General features: G+C 39.6%; 1 protein-coding gene across 1 annotated transcript; it reads left to right on the top strand.

Annotated features, from left to right (window-relative positions):
* The first annotated feature begins 8000 nt into the window (after nt 1-8000).
* Nucleotides 8001-14222, top strand: slc2a11l (solute carrier family 2 member 11, like). The gene is made up of 12 exons (XM_073478406.1): nt 8001-8024; nt 8313-8411; nt 8586-8746; nt 8884-9008; nt 9237-9366; nt 11355-11503; nt 11586-11773; nt 13002-13112; nt 13339-13440; nt 13552-13627; nt 13743-13870; nt 14007-14222. Exons 1-12 carry the CDS (start codon nt 8001-8003, stop codon nt 14220-14222), a joined length of 1509 nt encoding a protein of 502 aa, XP_073334507.1.
* Nucleotides 14223-15462: the final 1240 nt, after the last annotated feature.

Here is a 15462-nt window from a genome sequence, read left to right as displayed (position 1 = left end):
CTTTATCTATGCAGCAGTTTTCAAAGCAAAGCCAAAATCTTTACAATCAACATATAAAAAGACACATTATGAACAGATGACTAAAACAGAAACTCACTGATTTAAAATACATTTTCACACTAAATATTTGAATCGATATATATGAGACAAGGACACAAAAAGAGTGAAATTAATAAAAAAAAAAAATGATAACAACCCTCCAGAGTTTATCAAGTGTAATTCTGAACTTGAATTTCTACATTATTTCTTCCACGTTTCACAAAAAAAAAAAAATCCAATGTCACCCGTGCCCTTGTGCTTCAAATTAATTGAACATGATTTATTTAGCTTTGACTCATATGGACACCAGATACCTGACTTGAGTGGGAAACTCGCCCGCCGGCAGCATTCTGCACCTGTTTTCACTCCAATTCCTCCTCTAATGTCCCTGATACCTGAATCCAGAGGGCTTTAAGGCGCGTCACACCTGACAGAAGAGCCATTTGTGTTGAGCTGGAGATTTACTGGCAATCTGTTTTAAGTGCCACACTCAAGGGCATGATGGCACGATATACAACATGGGATTTTGACTCTCAGGTTTCAAGTTTAATTCAATAAGCAGAGTGATATACTGCCACTGTGGTGGCTCATTTTGAATTTTTGTCATTTGTTATATGGAGAATGGGCAACAAGCCTGCATGCACAGACACGAATGCACAGTCTAATTGGTCTGCTTGTCTTGTTACTTCATACACATGAGTGTTTTATGTCCCGATGAGGATGAATGCATCATATAGTGAGAGGTGTGTACACTGACAACTTTGAAAGGACACGACGGTCTGGTTCTTTAAAACACACACACACACACACACACACACACACACACACACACACACACACACACACACACAAAAACATATATGACATGACCATTATTACTATAATTAACATCAAAGCTCTGAAATTCTTTTGTTAAACTTGTTTTCTCTTCAGCTGCACCAGTCTGTTTCCTGCCACTGGAGATTAGAAAATTGATCCATGGTGACTGGCACTTTGAGGACAAATTTGACAAGCTCTTCACGTTTCATCTCTGAATTGTGTGTGTGTGTTAGTTTGTGTGTGCGTCTGACAAAGAGAACCTGAGCCTTTGTCATTTCGCATAAGCGCACATTACGGTTACAGACAGCGTTGCTCTGTTTGTTAGCTCACTGCTTTGAGCAAAGCGGGACGGATGAGGCTTTATCCCAAAGTCTGACGTGACCTACATCTTTCACCTTTGCTGCTCTTTGATCTTTTCTCATCTCTAACGCTTTAGTCCGTCCCATCATACACCTGCGGATGAGAAAATACCACTTCGTCACAGTCTTACGGCTGAATGCCATTCAGTGAAAGTCTGTCTCTAACATCTGTCAGTAGAGAGATAAATCCCGAAATGTAAATTGAATCTTTTCCAGGATAGTCTTCTAAAAATGCTTTGTTGAGTTTTGAGCCTTACAGCCAGACAGACAGGCACAAGAGCTAATGCTAACATGCTCACACTGACAATGCTTACACAGCCAAACCCAGCTAAAGCAAACCCTGCTTTATTGTCAGTTTTACTCTGAATGGGACCGTAATTTACCAAATAAATGTCACGTTGTATTGAAGAAGACTTAAAACTAGTGATTGAGACCATGAACTCATTAGGAAACTGTTTACTGAGATAATAAATCAAGTGAGAAGTCGGGTCATTTTCTCATAAGCTTACATACAATCAGAAATCTGTTTGAAACCAGAGGAGTGTCCCCCTGCTGACCATTAAAACGAATGCAGGGTTAAGGCACTTCCAGATTGGCTTCACTTTTCAGACCCAGAAGGTCCGTCCATATTTTATAGAGTGAATGATTGCTTCATCGCATGTGCAGCTCACAGAAGATAAAACATGTTTATTAGTGAGATTTAGAGGTGTGGATACCTTTGACAACGCAAAGCCAGAAATGTATATGGTGGATTAATTTAGAAACAGTCCAACAGATAACCCTCCTTTTGCCAAACTACAACCTTTTGCATTTTAATTAGTATATAGATTGGTTCTCCATAAACCTTGCTTTCATCATGTTATTTGGTTTGATTTTCCCCCCGCAAAAAATGAAGGTCAAACTACAGCACAAAGGAAGAGCGTCTGCCATTGCCCAACCAAAACAGTGGGAGGCATTGTTTTCCCTGGTCACTGTCCTCAGGTAGCAGTGGAACAACTTGAATAACTGTGGAAACTCTACACTGCAAAAGAAAAAGAACCCCGCTGGTGTTGTGTCAAAGTCTGTTCCCTCGTTGATATGTGTCTCCTCTTATCACTGGGAATCAAGACGGCTGTTTTTTGCTTTGGACAGGAGCCAGGCTGTAATGTTGCTAACGCTGTCTATGTGACAGCAGGGGTGTTACAGGCCAGTTTTCCCCTTGTCTCCATTCTTTATGCTAAGCTATGTTAATTGCCTCCAGGCTGCAGCTACATTGACAGACATTAAAGTGAAATCATCTATTTCCCAGAATGTCAAGTTATTCCTTTACGACATACACTTATACAGCTCCAGATAGATTAAAAACACAGGACTAATCAGTTTTTACCTTTACATTTTCATAGTAGATCGCTGTCTGTACTTTGCTTCACACATGTTAAGCAGCCATGATGAGTTAAAAGAGCAATTACTTCAATTGTGATGGCCCTGTTTATCATTCGTGCAGTGGGAGAGGTTGCGAAGTCACAATTTGTTGCATACATGTGGCTTCTATTTTAGCTAAGCATGGACTACATTTGAAAGGTCAGCACACTGTTTCTGGAAAATATTCAGCAGAGGAAGGGGAGAAGTTGTAAAAGCATCTGCTGGTATAAGTCACCCTGCCCTGACTGCAGTTCACACAGATAATGAGAATATAGTGAGTGTGTGTCTGAGCCTGAAAAGCTCCTTGTAAAGTGAACCTGTGAGCCATTCATTATTCATTGTGATCAAGCGTTGCCATGACTCTCTGTCTACTTGGGAGGACCTTACCAGTTTGGCATGACTCCTTGAGTGTCTGTTTCTGCTGCCAAGTGTTTCTCTGATGGCCTGACAAAAAGAGGCCAGGCTCAGAGATACATACAGCGTTTAAGAGACGCACGCTTAGAATATCAGATGTGCTACCACCACCTCATGGCAAATATATACTTAATCCAAAGGACTCTGAGAGCGATAGAGAAAGTATGTTTTTTGGCAAGCTGGACTGATAATGTACTTTGCTGATTAGTCACAGCGACAATTTTGCTGGTTTGTCGTGCAGAACCGAACTCTGTACAGCTTTCACTGACAGACAAAAACTACACAACACAAGCCACCAAATGTTGAAATATCAAAAATGGTTTTACTCTTGTTATCTCCATGTTACAAAAAGGTTTAGATGACACTTTTCAGAGGTGTTGTTAACTTTTACTAAAGACTGTGATGCATAAAGTTAGAAAGGATAAAAAGTTTGAAGACACTTTAACGCAGTACTAAAAATGCCTGAATAACAGTAAATGCCATTTTGATAATTGTAATGGGAAAATGAGTAACAGCTCCCATGAAAATGCTGAAGTGACATTTAGTATTTGTCTCGTCTGTCTCCAGTGAGAAAGTTATAAAACGGTTTAGCAGCCTGACAAACAGAGACGTATGCCACTGATTAATGTCGCACTTCCATTAAGCTCACAACAGAAATAATAAAACAAGTCCAACAGTCTGCAGCCACGTCGTGTTTGAAGCCAGTTTTTTGTAATCGCCAAACCATGTAATTACAATGTCACGTGATGCACTGCGGCCCCAAAAGGACTTTTTGCCTTAAGCTTACATTGTGAAAGAAGCACCTGTAAAGCGGTGCATACATTTTTTTGAGCATCACAACACCGCAAAATGACTCGTTTAACTGTCATAACCGGAGCCATTAAGTCCAATAAAATTCGGAAAGTCACACAATTCTGATGATTGTCACTCAACAAACATTAAAGAGCCAACACCGTCAATTTATACCTCAGCGAAAGGTTTTCAGTGGTGTGAATGGTAACCAGATGCTGACCTCTAGCCACTAAAGTGCAGCAAAATATGACATGACAAAAGTCTTCAGGTGCACGACATTAAGGTATGTGTCAAGTCATTTCTGTTGAGTGACACTTTAAACACTCGCTAATTAGCACTAAACATGGAGTAGCTAGAGCAAAGTAGCTACAGTAGGGGCAGATAGGAGTGTATTTTATGGGAAGCTGGGGGGCAGACCTCATGTTTGCATGCTAAACCAAATGGCACAATACACAACATTTCCTCACACCAGCGAGGTACAAGTATCCCAACCACTATTCAATAAACATATTTGGTAATGTGTAACAGCAGCAAGAACAGTCACAAAGTCTGTGACTCAGTAATGTAAGTTATACTGTGATATCTATAATTTGCTAACCTAAGCAAACATTAGCCAACATAAGCTAATGGTCATACCAGGACAGAAAATCCGGAGGAGATATGTGTTTTATTGTTTTTGAATTTGGAGAGTTTCTTCTTTCAAAAGTTACAAAGTTTTACTTTAAAGTCTTCACAGTTGTGTCCTTCACAGACCAGAGCTGCAGTCGTTGTTTCATAAGGAGCTTTAAAAAGAAGAGCGCACACACACATCTTTGTTTTCTCACAGTGGGAGGTCTGACAAACAGACCTCCAGATGCTCAAAATAACTTCAATCCAACAATAAAATTCGAACAGCTGGTCTTTGTGCGGGTTATTGTTACTGAAAAGATCCAGACCTACATAAAATGTGCAGGGGTTTGATACCAGGGGTGTCATTTTATCCTCTATTAGCAGATGGCTGAAAAAATATTTTCACCACATCAAGGGACTGTTTTGTTTGTGAAAAATGGGATAGTGTCCATAACAGACATTGAGGATTTAATATGTTGCAGTTTCAAAACTGAAGACTTAGCTTGGCTATTTGGGTAATCTACTTTCATTCCCACTCTCTGTTCTCAGTGGCTATAAAACCAGTCATCCTTCTCCTCCGCCTTTGTCAGGTGCAGCATATCCCCCAGTTCCCATTTATAATCAGTATCTGGTCTCACTTTCCCTCCTCAAACACAATGAAGCACATCTTTGTGTTCCTCACTCTGATCTCAGTGCCCTAATTTCTTCTCTTCCCTCTCTGTTGTTTCTCTCACTCTGGCTCAGCCCGTTCGCCAGGATGTCTTTCATGTGCCTTATCAGGACGCCTTCAGGAATTCAACCAGCCTTGCACTTTGAGCACAGCTTTCACAGTGAGAACAAGCCAGTCTAGAGCCTAACTGAGTTAGTTTCCAAAGTAAAAGAGAAAATACAAGTTTTCCTTGTGATTATCAATAATATCCGCTCCTTAAGTAAAATCATTAGCTAAGAAGATTTTAGAGTTTTACAACCTACATGTAGATGGATCATTGAAACAAGGTTGAAGGATTCCTATCTTTCTTTGACCTGAACAACAACAACAACAATAACAACAACAAAGTCAGATATTAGCAGGATGTGTTTTTATTATTATCATGCCTGAAGTAAGCCTGGAGGAGATCAAGTGTTTGGTTTGTGTGTGTCTGTGCATGATACTGGGCCCATATACCTAATATTTTTAGTGCATGTTCATGATTGCCTGCTGACCTGTCGTGATTGCAGTGATTCACAGTGTTTGAAAAAACAATTTTATTGTCCTCTGCCAGTGATCAACAACTGTGTCAGTTTGGAAATGTGTCGGCATTGCACCAAACTTGTATTTTTACCTCGACAGCGGGTTGTGTCGTAAATCGAAATGAATATTTATCAGATTCCGTATGAGCGTATCATAAAACTTTGACTTAAGTCTTCACAGCAGTGTTTACCATTTTATGATATGCGTTACAACGTAGTTAAAGGGATTACCGGCAGTGGGCTCAGCTAAAAATATGGCTTACCTAGTCTGTTGCAGGTCACATTTTGGCATATGTCGTGGCTCAAACACTGACATCTATAAAAAAGTTTGGTCTCTCCTTAAATGAAAGATTTTTGAGATTAATTCAATGTCCAATATGTTACGATCCACACAGCAGCATGGCCAGTATCAGCCAAAGAAACGACGAACCTTTAATGTGACCCACACGTTGGTCGAGTAGCACAGAAAGAATATAATATTAATATTAATATTAAATTAATATTTTCCTACTGACAGGAACATCAAAGGTTTACACCACCCCTAGTGATCTGATTGAAAATTCATTTAGATCAGGCCGGATCGGATCAGTCTCATCTGATTGATGTATTCATCCATGTAAAGGCAGCTGGTGTTGATCTGTCTGTCAGTTCAACACTTGGATGGATAACCATCAGATTCATGCTCCCCAGAGGCTAAACCCTACTTACTTTAATGACCCTGTGACTTTTCCAGCGCTCCCATTGTTAAGGAGCTTTAAAGCAGTTGTCAAGTTGAAATGAAGACATATTTAACAACTGAATTAAATTAATTTTAATTTCAAATGTGGCTCCTCCGGCAGCTGCAAGAGCTTTCACCTCCTCTAGAAAACAGTCCTCCTGGCAGCTTTCTAGAGGTTTCAGTCTCTGTGAGGTCTGTCTGGAGTGTGTTGTCACCCGAGCCTCCACCTCCTGGAGATGATGCAGGACAGCCGTCACCAGCTCCTTCCTGGAGGTCAGCATTTGACATCTGGAAAGACAGTCTGCCTGACACAGATTGATACTGTAGGAGGTGTCTGTTTTTTTTTTTGTTGTGGTGTAGGCGTCATTAGAAACAGGTTTTGGTATTCAGCTATCACAAGCCACAGATGTGAAGAGGTGCCTGATTGCATCATTTTGGTATGAGGACAAATCCAACGGTTTTCCAGCTCGACATGACATGTGCAGGTTTATCAGAGGACTTCCTGTATCTTAAAGGAATAGTTTGTTAAGTAGTACACTTGTATCGTATATCTCATTTTCCTTCCTGGAGTCCCTATAGGTTGGGAATCTCACATTGATGAGATAAGACTTCAACATGTTGTTTTTACACGATACACATTTTGTCTTTATGCTAAAATTAACTAACTGCCTGCCAGCAGTGGCTCCATAAGCACTATATAGACATGTGGTATCGATCTTCTCACCTGACTCTCAACAAGAAAGCAAATAAGTGTATTTACCAAAATGTTGAACTATTATTTTAGGGATTATGGATGTGGAACTTGTGAGAGAGAGAAATTCTCAAATGTCCCTTCGTTATGTTTTAGCTCATGCCGTTTGTTGGGTGGTTGGTTTGTAGGAGGGATTACACAAAAACCACCGAACGGATTTCCATAAAACTTGACTGAGGGATGGGTCTTGGCCAAAAATAGACCCCGACAACTTTTGGTGCAGATCTGGATAAAGGGACGGATCCAAGAATCTTTTTTCTCACTTTCTTCAACATTGCGAGATATTGTGTTTTTTGACATGTTTGTTAATTTCTCAGGCAATAATGCATGGATCTTGAAGAAAAAGATCTGGCATATTTCGTGAATTGTTTGAGTGAGTACATTTGGATCCTAATAAAAATCTTGATTTTAAATATGTTTTTGTTCTTGACTACTGATATCATCATTCCAGATTCACACTTTTTCCAGAAGTTTAAACTGTCCATAACTTGGGATCTTTACGAATTCCTGTGACCTAAAATATTTCAATGTGGATACTTCATTTGTTCTTCCATTCTGTTTGGAACATCCTCCACATCCAACCACAAAGTATTGTCTTTGTTTTTCTTAGGAGAAGTATCTCAAGCTTTAAAAATAGATTGCAAGTCAATCATTTTTTAGAAGAGTTCAAAGTCATTTCATTATCTATTGTAAAGAAAACACAAAACTGACACACACACCTACAGCTACCCAATAAGGTGGTTGTTTTGTCAGACTCCGTGTTATTTTCTCTTTGGCCTGCATAGAAAGTTAATAATTTCACTGAGATGTCTGCCCGACCGGTTGAATGTGTGAATGATTACAAACGACTGCAGACCGGACTCCAGCTATGCCACGGTACTTAACACTCCTGGTAGGTAATTTCAAATTTCAAATTGTTTAGTGCATCTACCTCACATTTTTTTCTTTTAGGGTGAAGGTCCAGAGCAAGCTTTATTAAATGAAAATCAACCTAAATACTACATTTAATTAGATGCTCTGAGAGATGGCTGCAGCTTGCAGAAGCATCATAAATAATTTAACATAGACACTGACAGATGTAAGCTTTGGGAAATGTGTTGACGGGAAAGTAAAATTCGATGATCTGTCGTCATATATAAAAATTTGTCATTCAAACTGTTCTCTTGCTTTATGTCTGCAGCTAGAATGTCCTCTTGTAATTGCTGCCATTTTTGTCACTGGCATTGGTGGGACATTTCAATATGGATTCAGTATATCTGTGATGACTTCCCCGTCTGATGTAAGTAGAACTACAAGAAAAGATCAATGATTACGTCGTAGACAAGTTGAGTTTTGTAAAATGTTTTAACACTTTCCACGTCAGATATAAAAACACCATAAACCTGATAAAACCTACATTACGCTGTCATGACTACGCTGACAGCGAGACTAACTGTGCATGTGATAATTGCAGTTTATAAAGGAGCTGGTGAACAAAACATGTCTGCACAGATACAACGTCTCCTTGGACGAGTCGCAGGTTTCTCTCATCTGGTCCATCACTGTGTCCATTTTCTGCCTCGGAGGGCTACTGGGGTCACTGGTGGCTGGTCCCCTGATTACAAAATTTGGGAGGTAAACAGAACTTCAATTAACATAACAAATACCTTCAAAGACACACAGAATTAAACTTTTATCTTTTGTTTCCTGGTTATTTTAATGATGGCCTCGGGCTCTAACACAGAAGTCTCTGTCTCCTCTCTCCCCTGCAGAAAGCGATGCCTTTTGGTAAACAATTTGCTGGCTATAATTGGCGCTGTGTTGATGCTCTTCAGCCAAACAGCAATGTCCTTTGAGATGATCATGGTGGGACGATTAGTCTATGGCATCAGTTCAGGTGAACCAACTGTACTATATGAGGAGACCCATTACATCTCTCTTTTTCTTGAATTTCTTCATTGATGGCCGCTCCATCACTCTTTGCTCCCCATTTAACTCTACAGACAATCAATTTCTATTTATGCTTGTCACAAGTATATTCCTAAGCTCTCTCCCATTTGTCACCCAGTTATTGATCATTATTGACTCTTCTCAAAATGTATGATTCCCTTGCGTGCGCCTTTAGGAGTCAGTCTCTCAGCTCACCCCATATACCTTGTTGAATGCACCCCCAAGAGGCTGCGTGTGATGGTGGGTGTGACAATCGCTTCCTTCATCTCCTTGGGGAAGTTCTCTGGTCAGCTGCTGGGGATCAGGTGAGGTGGCCGGCGTCATGGATACTGTGCAGAGTCAAGTGAGGGGTCAGGTGGTGGTGGGTTTAAATTACAGCTCACATGTGGACAGAACTATACCATGGTGTCCTCTCTGCAGGGGGGGATAAGTAGATGTACTTTATGTTAAATCCTAATCAAGAAAAACATAACACGCTGACCTGCTAAACAAAGATGGTAAACATAAACATAAGCATATCTCTTCTAAGAATCAGCATGTTAGCATGTTAGCAGGGTTGGGTAGTAACAGATTCATATAATTGGGATTATGTAATCAGATCTATAACCAGCCCAGATGACATTTAAAAAGATGTGCAATTAGGGATCACAAGGATTACTTGATCACATTTTCATTACATCTTTAAAGTATTGTAAAATTATGAACCTTTTTTACAAGATAATCAATGCTCTATTAACTTATAAAAGCACATCTGACATCAAACACTTACAAAAGAGAAATAGCATCCCTCATCTTGTAGTGGTTCCCAAAGAGAAAATCAGGAGGTCCGTGTTGTAATTGATGTCAGGTTAGGGCTCCTTGACATGAAAAAGTTTGAGAATACTCACAGTACACCTGTAGTTTGTGCCAGCACTATTTTAGTAAGGGGGATTTGATTTGACCAACTGTAAATGCTGAATATAGAATTGCAATTTATGTGCATAAAAATGTTTTGAGATCTTTACAGAGGACAAATAATATGTTTAGAACTTACATTTTTGTTTCATTCTTTTCAGTATAACATTTTCAATATCTGATTTTTAAGTAAACCAAAAGTATTCAGATATGTCCTTTTTTTTGCAATCCAATGGATAAGTTAATAGTTACAAAAATAACAAAAAAAGTAATCTGATCCAAACCTGCATGTTAGCATGCTGATGCTAGCATCTACTTCCAACTTCCTCATACCACTAGCATGGTTGCAGCTCACCCGCTCTGACTTCTCTTGAATGATGTCACCTGGTTCTCATATTTTAGCAGTTAATGTCCATAATCCATCTACACTATGTACATATATTTTTCCGTATTTTTTATTTCTTTGCACTTCCTCTATTGACCCTTTACTTGTACTGTTTACAACATGTGGAACGGTTGATTTGTATACGGACTCATGATATGTACTTTTACAGTACAGGACATAAACTTTTCTTCACAAGCTATTGTACCATGTAGTCATGAACAATCAGAATTCCTATTCTTTCTTTCTGTCTGTCTTTCTTTCTTTCTTTCTTTCTTTCTTTCTTTCTTTCTTTCTTTCTTTTTAGCATTCTTTACCTTATTTATTCAGTTTTTTGTTGTTTCTAGCTGTATGTCTGTTTCTGTGAACCGGAGTCAAATTCCAACCTGCTGGCTTGGCACCTGACTTGAATAGCCCTTGAGTCAGATACGTCCACCAGCCACGCCCGTTAACGACAGCTCCCCTCTAAATGATCTGAGCACTTGGTATGGTGCTTGGATGAATTTTAGGGGCTTTTTGTGAACCCTAAGGGACTGTTTCAATTTGGTAGGCTAGAGTAACCTTTAAGAACGTTTAAGATATTTTGCACACTTATCACCTAACTTTTTAACTACAGTTGAAGGTTTATTACAAAGTTTTAGCGAGGGCAAAGCATACAGCTCAAACTTATCTCAGTTACTATCAATCTTGGTTCCTGGTCTTCTTTTTACTTCATTGTAACTACAATCATTACACATTTGATTATTAATACAATACGCTAATAGCAGAGCTCTTATATATTTCTTAATCACTTGTTAGAACCAGGTATAATGTCCTTTTACTTGCCGATGGTATATGGCCAGTGTGTAGAGATCTCAACTCTTTTGACAAATGGTAATATTATTGATAAGAAGGATGACCAAAACTGAAAAAAACAGACCCTTACAACATTGGTCCCTATAAACAAGACAACACTTTAGCAGGAAGTGTTTGTGTGCATGTTGTTGCATGATGTTGAAGATGACGTTGCCCTTGCAGTGAGTTGCTTGGCACAGAGGAGAGGTGGCCCTGGCTGCTTGGTTTCATTGGTAGCACTGCGTTACTCCAGCTCTCCACCCTGCCCTTCCTTCCAGAGTCTCCCAGGTTCCTGCTGCTGGACAGAGGAGACCACCAGGCCTGCGAGAAAGGTGTGACAAAGCATTTCTGTGCACAGGTATGGACTTTGGTGTTATCACTACCTTAATCTGCTGCTTTGTTATACTCTCCTAGCATTAAGGAGGCTGTGGGGCAACAAGGACTACAGCATCGAGGTGGAGGAGATGCTGCAGGAGAAGGTTGCCTTGCAGAACGTTCGCAGCCACTCCGTGATGGAGCTGATTCAGAACCAAAGTGTGCGCTGGCAGCTCATCACAATCATTTTTACCTTCACTGCACTGCAGCTCTGTGGCATCAACGCTGTGAGTTATATGAAATACACCTAACACTAAATGTTAACTGCACTTTGGGAACCAGAACATTCCCTTTGCATAATCAGACCTCATTTTAGGTAAAAGTGTGCAGAGTAAATGAACAGTATTAGGCATGTATGTGCCAAACATGAGGACTATTGATCGTTTATGTGTTGAGGCTGATGTGTTAATGTATTAGCAGTGTAATCTGGACAGACCTGGTAGACAACTGTGAGAGATTATATGCAAATATGACTGAATGTGACCATGCTGAGGCTGCAAATGAAAATGCTGTACAGTATTTATATTGTAAACATTAATGCCAAATGCAAGTAAAAAAAGATTTGACGGCAGTGTCAGCATTTTGGGAAATATGCTTATTTGTTTTGAGTTGGAGAAACAGATGACAAGAGAGGCAACTGTCATGTCTGTCTCTTAGATATGAGGCTAAAACCAGGTTAGCGGGTTATATTAGCACAAACACTGGAAATGGGGAAAACAGCAAGCGTGTTTGTATTGAAACATAACAAAAACCTGACAAAATCTACCAGCACCTCTGAAGCTCACTAATTAGCTCAAAACGAAATATTACAACGTGTGTTAAAAAAATAAGCCCCACTTTTTTCCCAAAGCTACAGCCCTAAGCTAAGCTAACGGGCCTTATTTGTACTGTGCAAATACGAGAGTGGTATCAATCTTCTCACCTACTTTTTCTTAAGTCCATTACCCAAAATGTCTTGGAAAGAAAGAGTCGCTGCTCTTTCTCTATGCATACAGTAACAGGAACAATGTGGAGGTTGTGATATAGAGCCTCTTTAAGATGTGACTTTTCCCTCAAACAAAACCAGCCTTTCCATCTTCATCAGCAGACTTTGAACCCAATCGAGGACCTAATTTTTCCTGCTTCTATGTACATGAGTGCTAAAGTTAGCCTTTTTGAGTATTTGATGAGTTTTGATCAGTGACCCTTGATAACAATCAAACAATAATTGTGAACTTAGCTCAACTTCAGTTTCCCAAAAGCCTCCCCTTTTCAATCAAAGTACATCAATCATTTAAATAATTGAATTAAAAAAAAAGGTTTAGGTGTGAAATAACAATTCTTCATCACACATTAACATCACTGCACTGCAGCGCTGAAGCCTTTTGTACATGTTAACTGAATGTGACCATTTCAAACTTGGGAGCTTCACAAATAAACATATAATCTGGTTCCTATTCACATTCTTCCCTCCAGGTGTACTTTTATTCTTTCGAGGTGTTTCGTGCGGCAGGAATCCAAGAGCACCAGTTACGTTACACTGCCTTGGGAACAGGGCTGTGTGAGTTTGCCACTTCTATAGGTTGTGTAAGTCCCATCATGCTTTATATCTGTTTTATGGCCTTTTAACAATGAATTATAATGTGATATCCTTCACATCCTGACATAGATGTTTGGTTTTCTGTATCTACTTTTTGTCATTTAGGAAAACTATAATGGGGGAAAAAAACACCTTTCTTTTGCTCTCAGTTTTAATGTATAGTTAGAGCTCCCCCTTGTGTTTAATTGTTAAAAATGTGCTTTGACATTGCAGTTTATGACCATTGAGAATACAGGCAAAAGGGTCCTGTTGTTAAGAGGATACGCAGGAATGTCTGCAACACTGATCCTCCTCACCATCACTCTGTACCTGCAAGTGAGTCACCATAAACCAGACACAGTTTGCAGCATATTTTAATGCCGCAAACACGCCTAATTATGACTGACAGCAACTCAAATAACTCATAAACCTCCTTTTTTTTCTCAGACCCACATCTCCTGGATGCCGTACTGCAGCATGGTCCTCATTTTCATCTTCATTTTCTTTTTTTCCAGTGGACCAGGTACACTTATTGATCCCGATTTTAGCCTATTTATCCAGGATTTTAATTTCAGTATTGCCTCTTCAGTTCATTTTACTGCTGTGCATGAAATCCTTCCTTTGCTTGTGACCCTCAGCTGGAGCAACAGCTCCTCTTCCAGGGGAGATATTTACTCAGTCGTTCAAATCAGCTGGATACACCATCGCCTGCACTATCAACTGGACAGGCCTGTTTGTGCTGGGGATGGTCTTCCCTATCTTAGTGGTAAGCACATTACTATCATGGTCAGATTTGGCATACTTTTCACTCAAGGTCAGTAGACATGAGTGAAATCAGATTAAATAAACGTAAATAAACTCACATTGACGTACACATGTCCTCTACAACGCTCCCTTTCCAGGAGAAACTGGATTATTTTTGTTTTCTTATATTCCTGTTCTTCTGCGCCCTCTGTGGGCTGTATGTGCGGTTCAACGTCCCCGAGACCAAGAATCAGACAGCGCTGGAGATTGCTGCAGAGTTTCAAAAGATGCACTCCAAACCCGGAGAACCACAGAGGGAAATAAACATGAAGCAGAAAGTCAACAGTATCCAAACATACGAGACCAAACTGTGATTATATTTACCAAAGTCATTTAGTTTTGAAGAATTTACTTTATGTTACACTGAGGAGATTAAAACTGCTTAAATGTAAGTAAAGAGGAAATTCTAAGCATTATCTAACTATTAACGACAAATCGTTCATAGGCTTGTATAGACAACCGAGAGAGACGGGGAAGCTCTCATTTTCCACGTCACATTACAATCTGCTCATATATGGCTGATAAAAAACTGACTGATACATGTGAATTGCTACAGATTGTAACACAGAGCCCCTTTAAGTAGGACTTTATAAATGCAGTTTTTAAAAAAAATATTAATTTGTAGTGTGTGTCTTGTTTTGTGTTATTTTGTGTCTGCGTGTTGTGTTTGTTCGAGGTAAAAGGTGAGTGAATGTTGGCTCCAGTTGACAAAGATGAACCTGTAGCTTAAAACAAAGAGTGGTCCATGAGGTTATCAGGGGGGTCTGAATGTTTAACCGCTGGCTAAACTGATCAGAACACCCAGTGTCCAGTTATTTAAACTTCACGCTGCACGCAGGACAAATGGCCTCAAGGTCGGACATGTATTGTGGGGACACAAATTGTTTACACTGTCATATTGTGGGGACTGGGGTAAAGACTTGGGTCAGGGTTAGGTTTTTGAGTTTAGGTTAAGGTTAAGTTCAGGGTTAGGTTAAGTTTAGGGTTAGGTTAAGGGATTAAACAAATGTTTGTTCATCTAAGACTGGAAAAGCTGTTGTGCTCCACCATATTTCAGACTTTTACTTCACTGCATTGTGGGACAGCTATTGTTACTGTATTTATATTTTACACATTGTGTTATAAAACATGACACACCGATATAAATAAAACACCCATTGTTTATTGTATATATTGTATTATATTGTAAACAATAGACGTAAGCCGACCAGAGGCAGAGTAGGGCGGGTCTTGCAAGAAAAGCAGTGGGAACCATAATAACTCCATGGACATGAGTGGCTGTCAAACTGGCCATTGGGCAATAAAGTGATGTGACACAGAGACAAGAACGCTGAAGTTAACCCTGAATACTGGATAATAAATTACATTATATTTAGAATAACATTATTATCAGTGATGTTTCTATATTTTAAACAAACCTTTGGGCTCCATGATAGTAACTTGCTTGGATTTTGCAAATAACTTAATCACCTAACGCTACGAAGCAACCAATAACCGTGCTGGGTTGACAGGTTAAAGTTAGCTGGCTAACCTTAGCTTAGTTTAAGTTACAGT

This window comes from Pagrus major, chromosome 12 (genome assembly GCF_040436345.1).
Source record: "Pagrus major chromosome 12, Pma_NU_1.0".
NCBI classification, from domain to species: domain Eukaryota; kingdom Metazoa; phylum Chordata; class Actinopteri; order Spariformes; family Sparidae; genus Pagrus; species Pagrus major.
The sequence above is the reverse complement of the archived record's forward strand: the minus strand, read 5'-3'. Positions and strand labels throughout refer to the sequence as shown.

Coding starts and splice junctions, on each gene's coding strand:
- slc2a11l (XM_073478406.1), top strand. CDS start 8,001: ATGCCACGGTACTTAACACTCCTG. Junction 13,441..13,551: donor CCATCACTCTGTACCTGCAA/GTGAGTCACCAT, acceptor TTTTTTTCTCAG/ACCCACATCTCCTGGATGCC. Junction 13,628..13,742: donor CTTTTTTTCCAGTGGACCAG/GTACACTTATTG, acceptor TGTGACCCTCAG/CTGGAGCAACAGCTCCTCTT.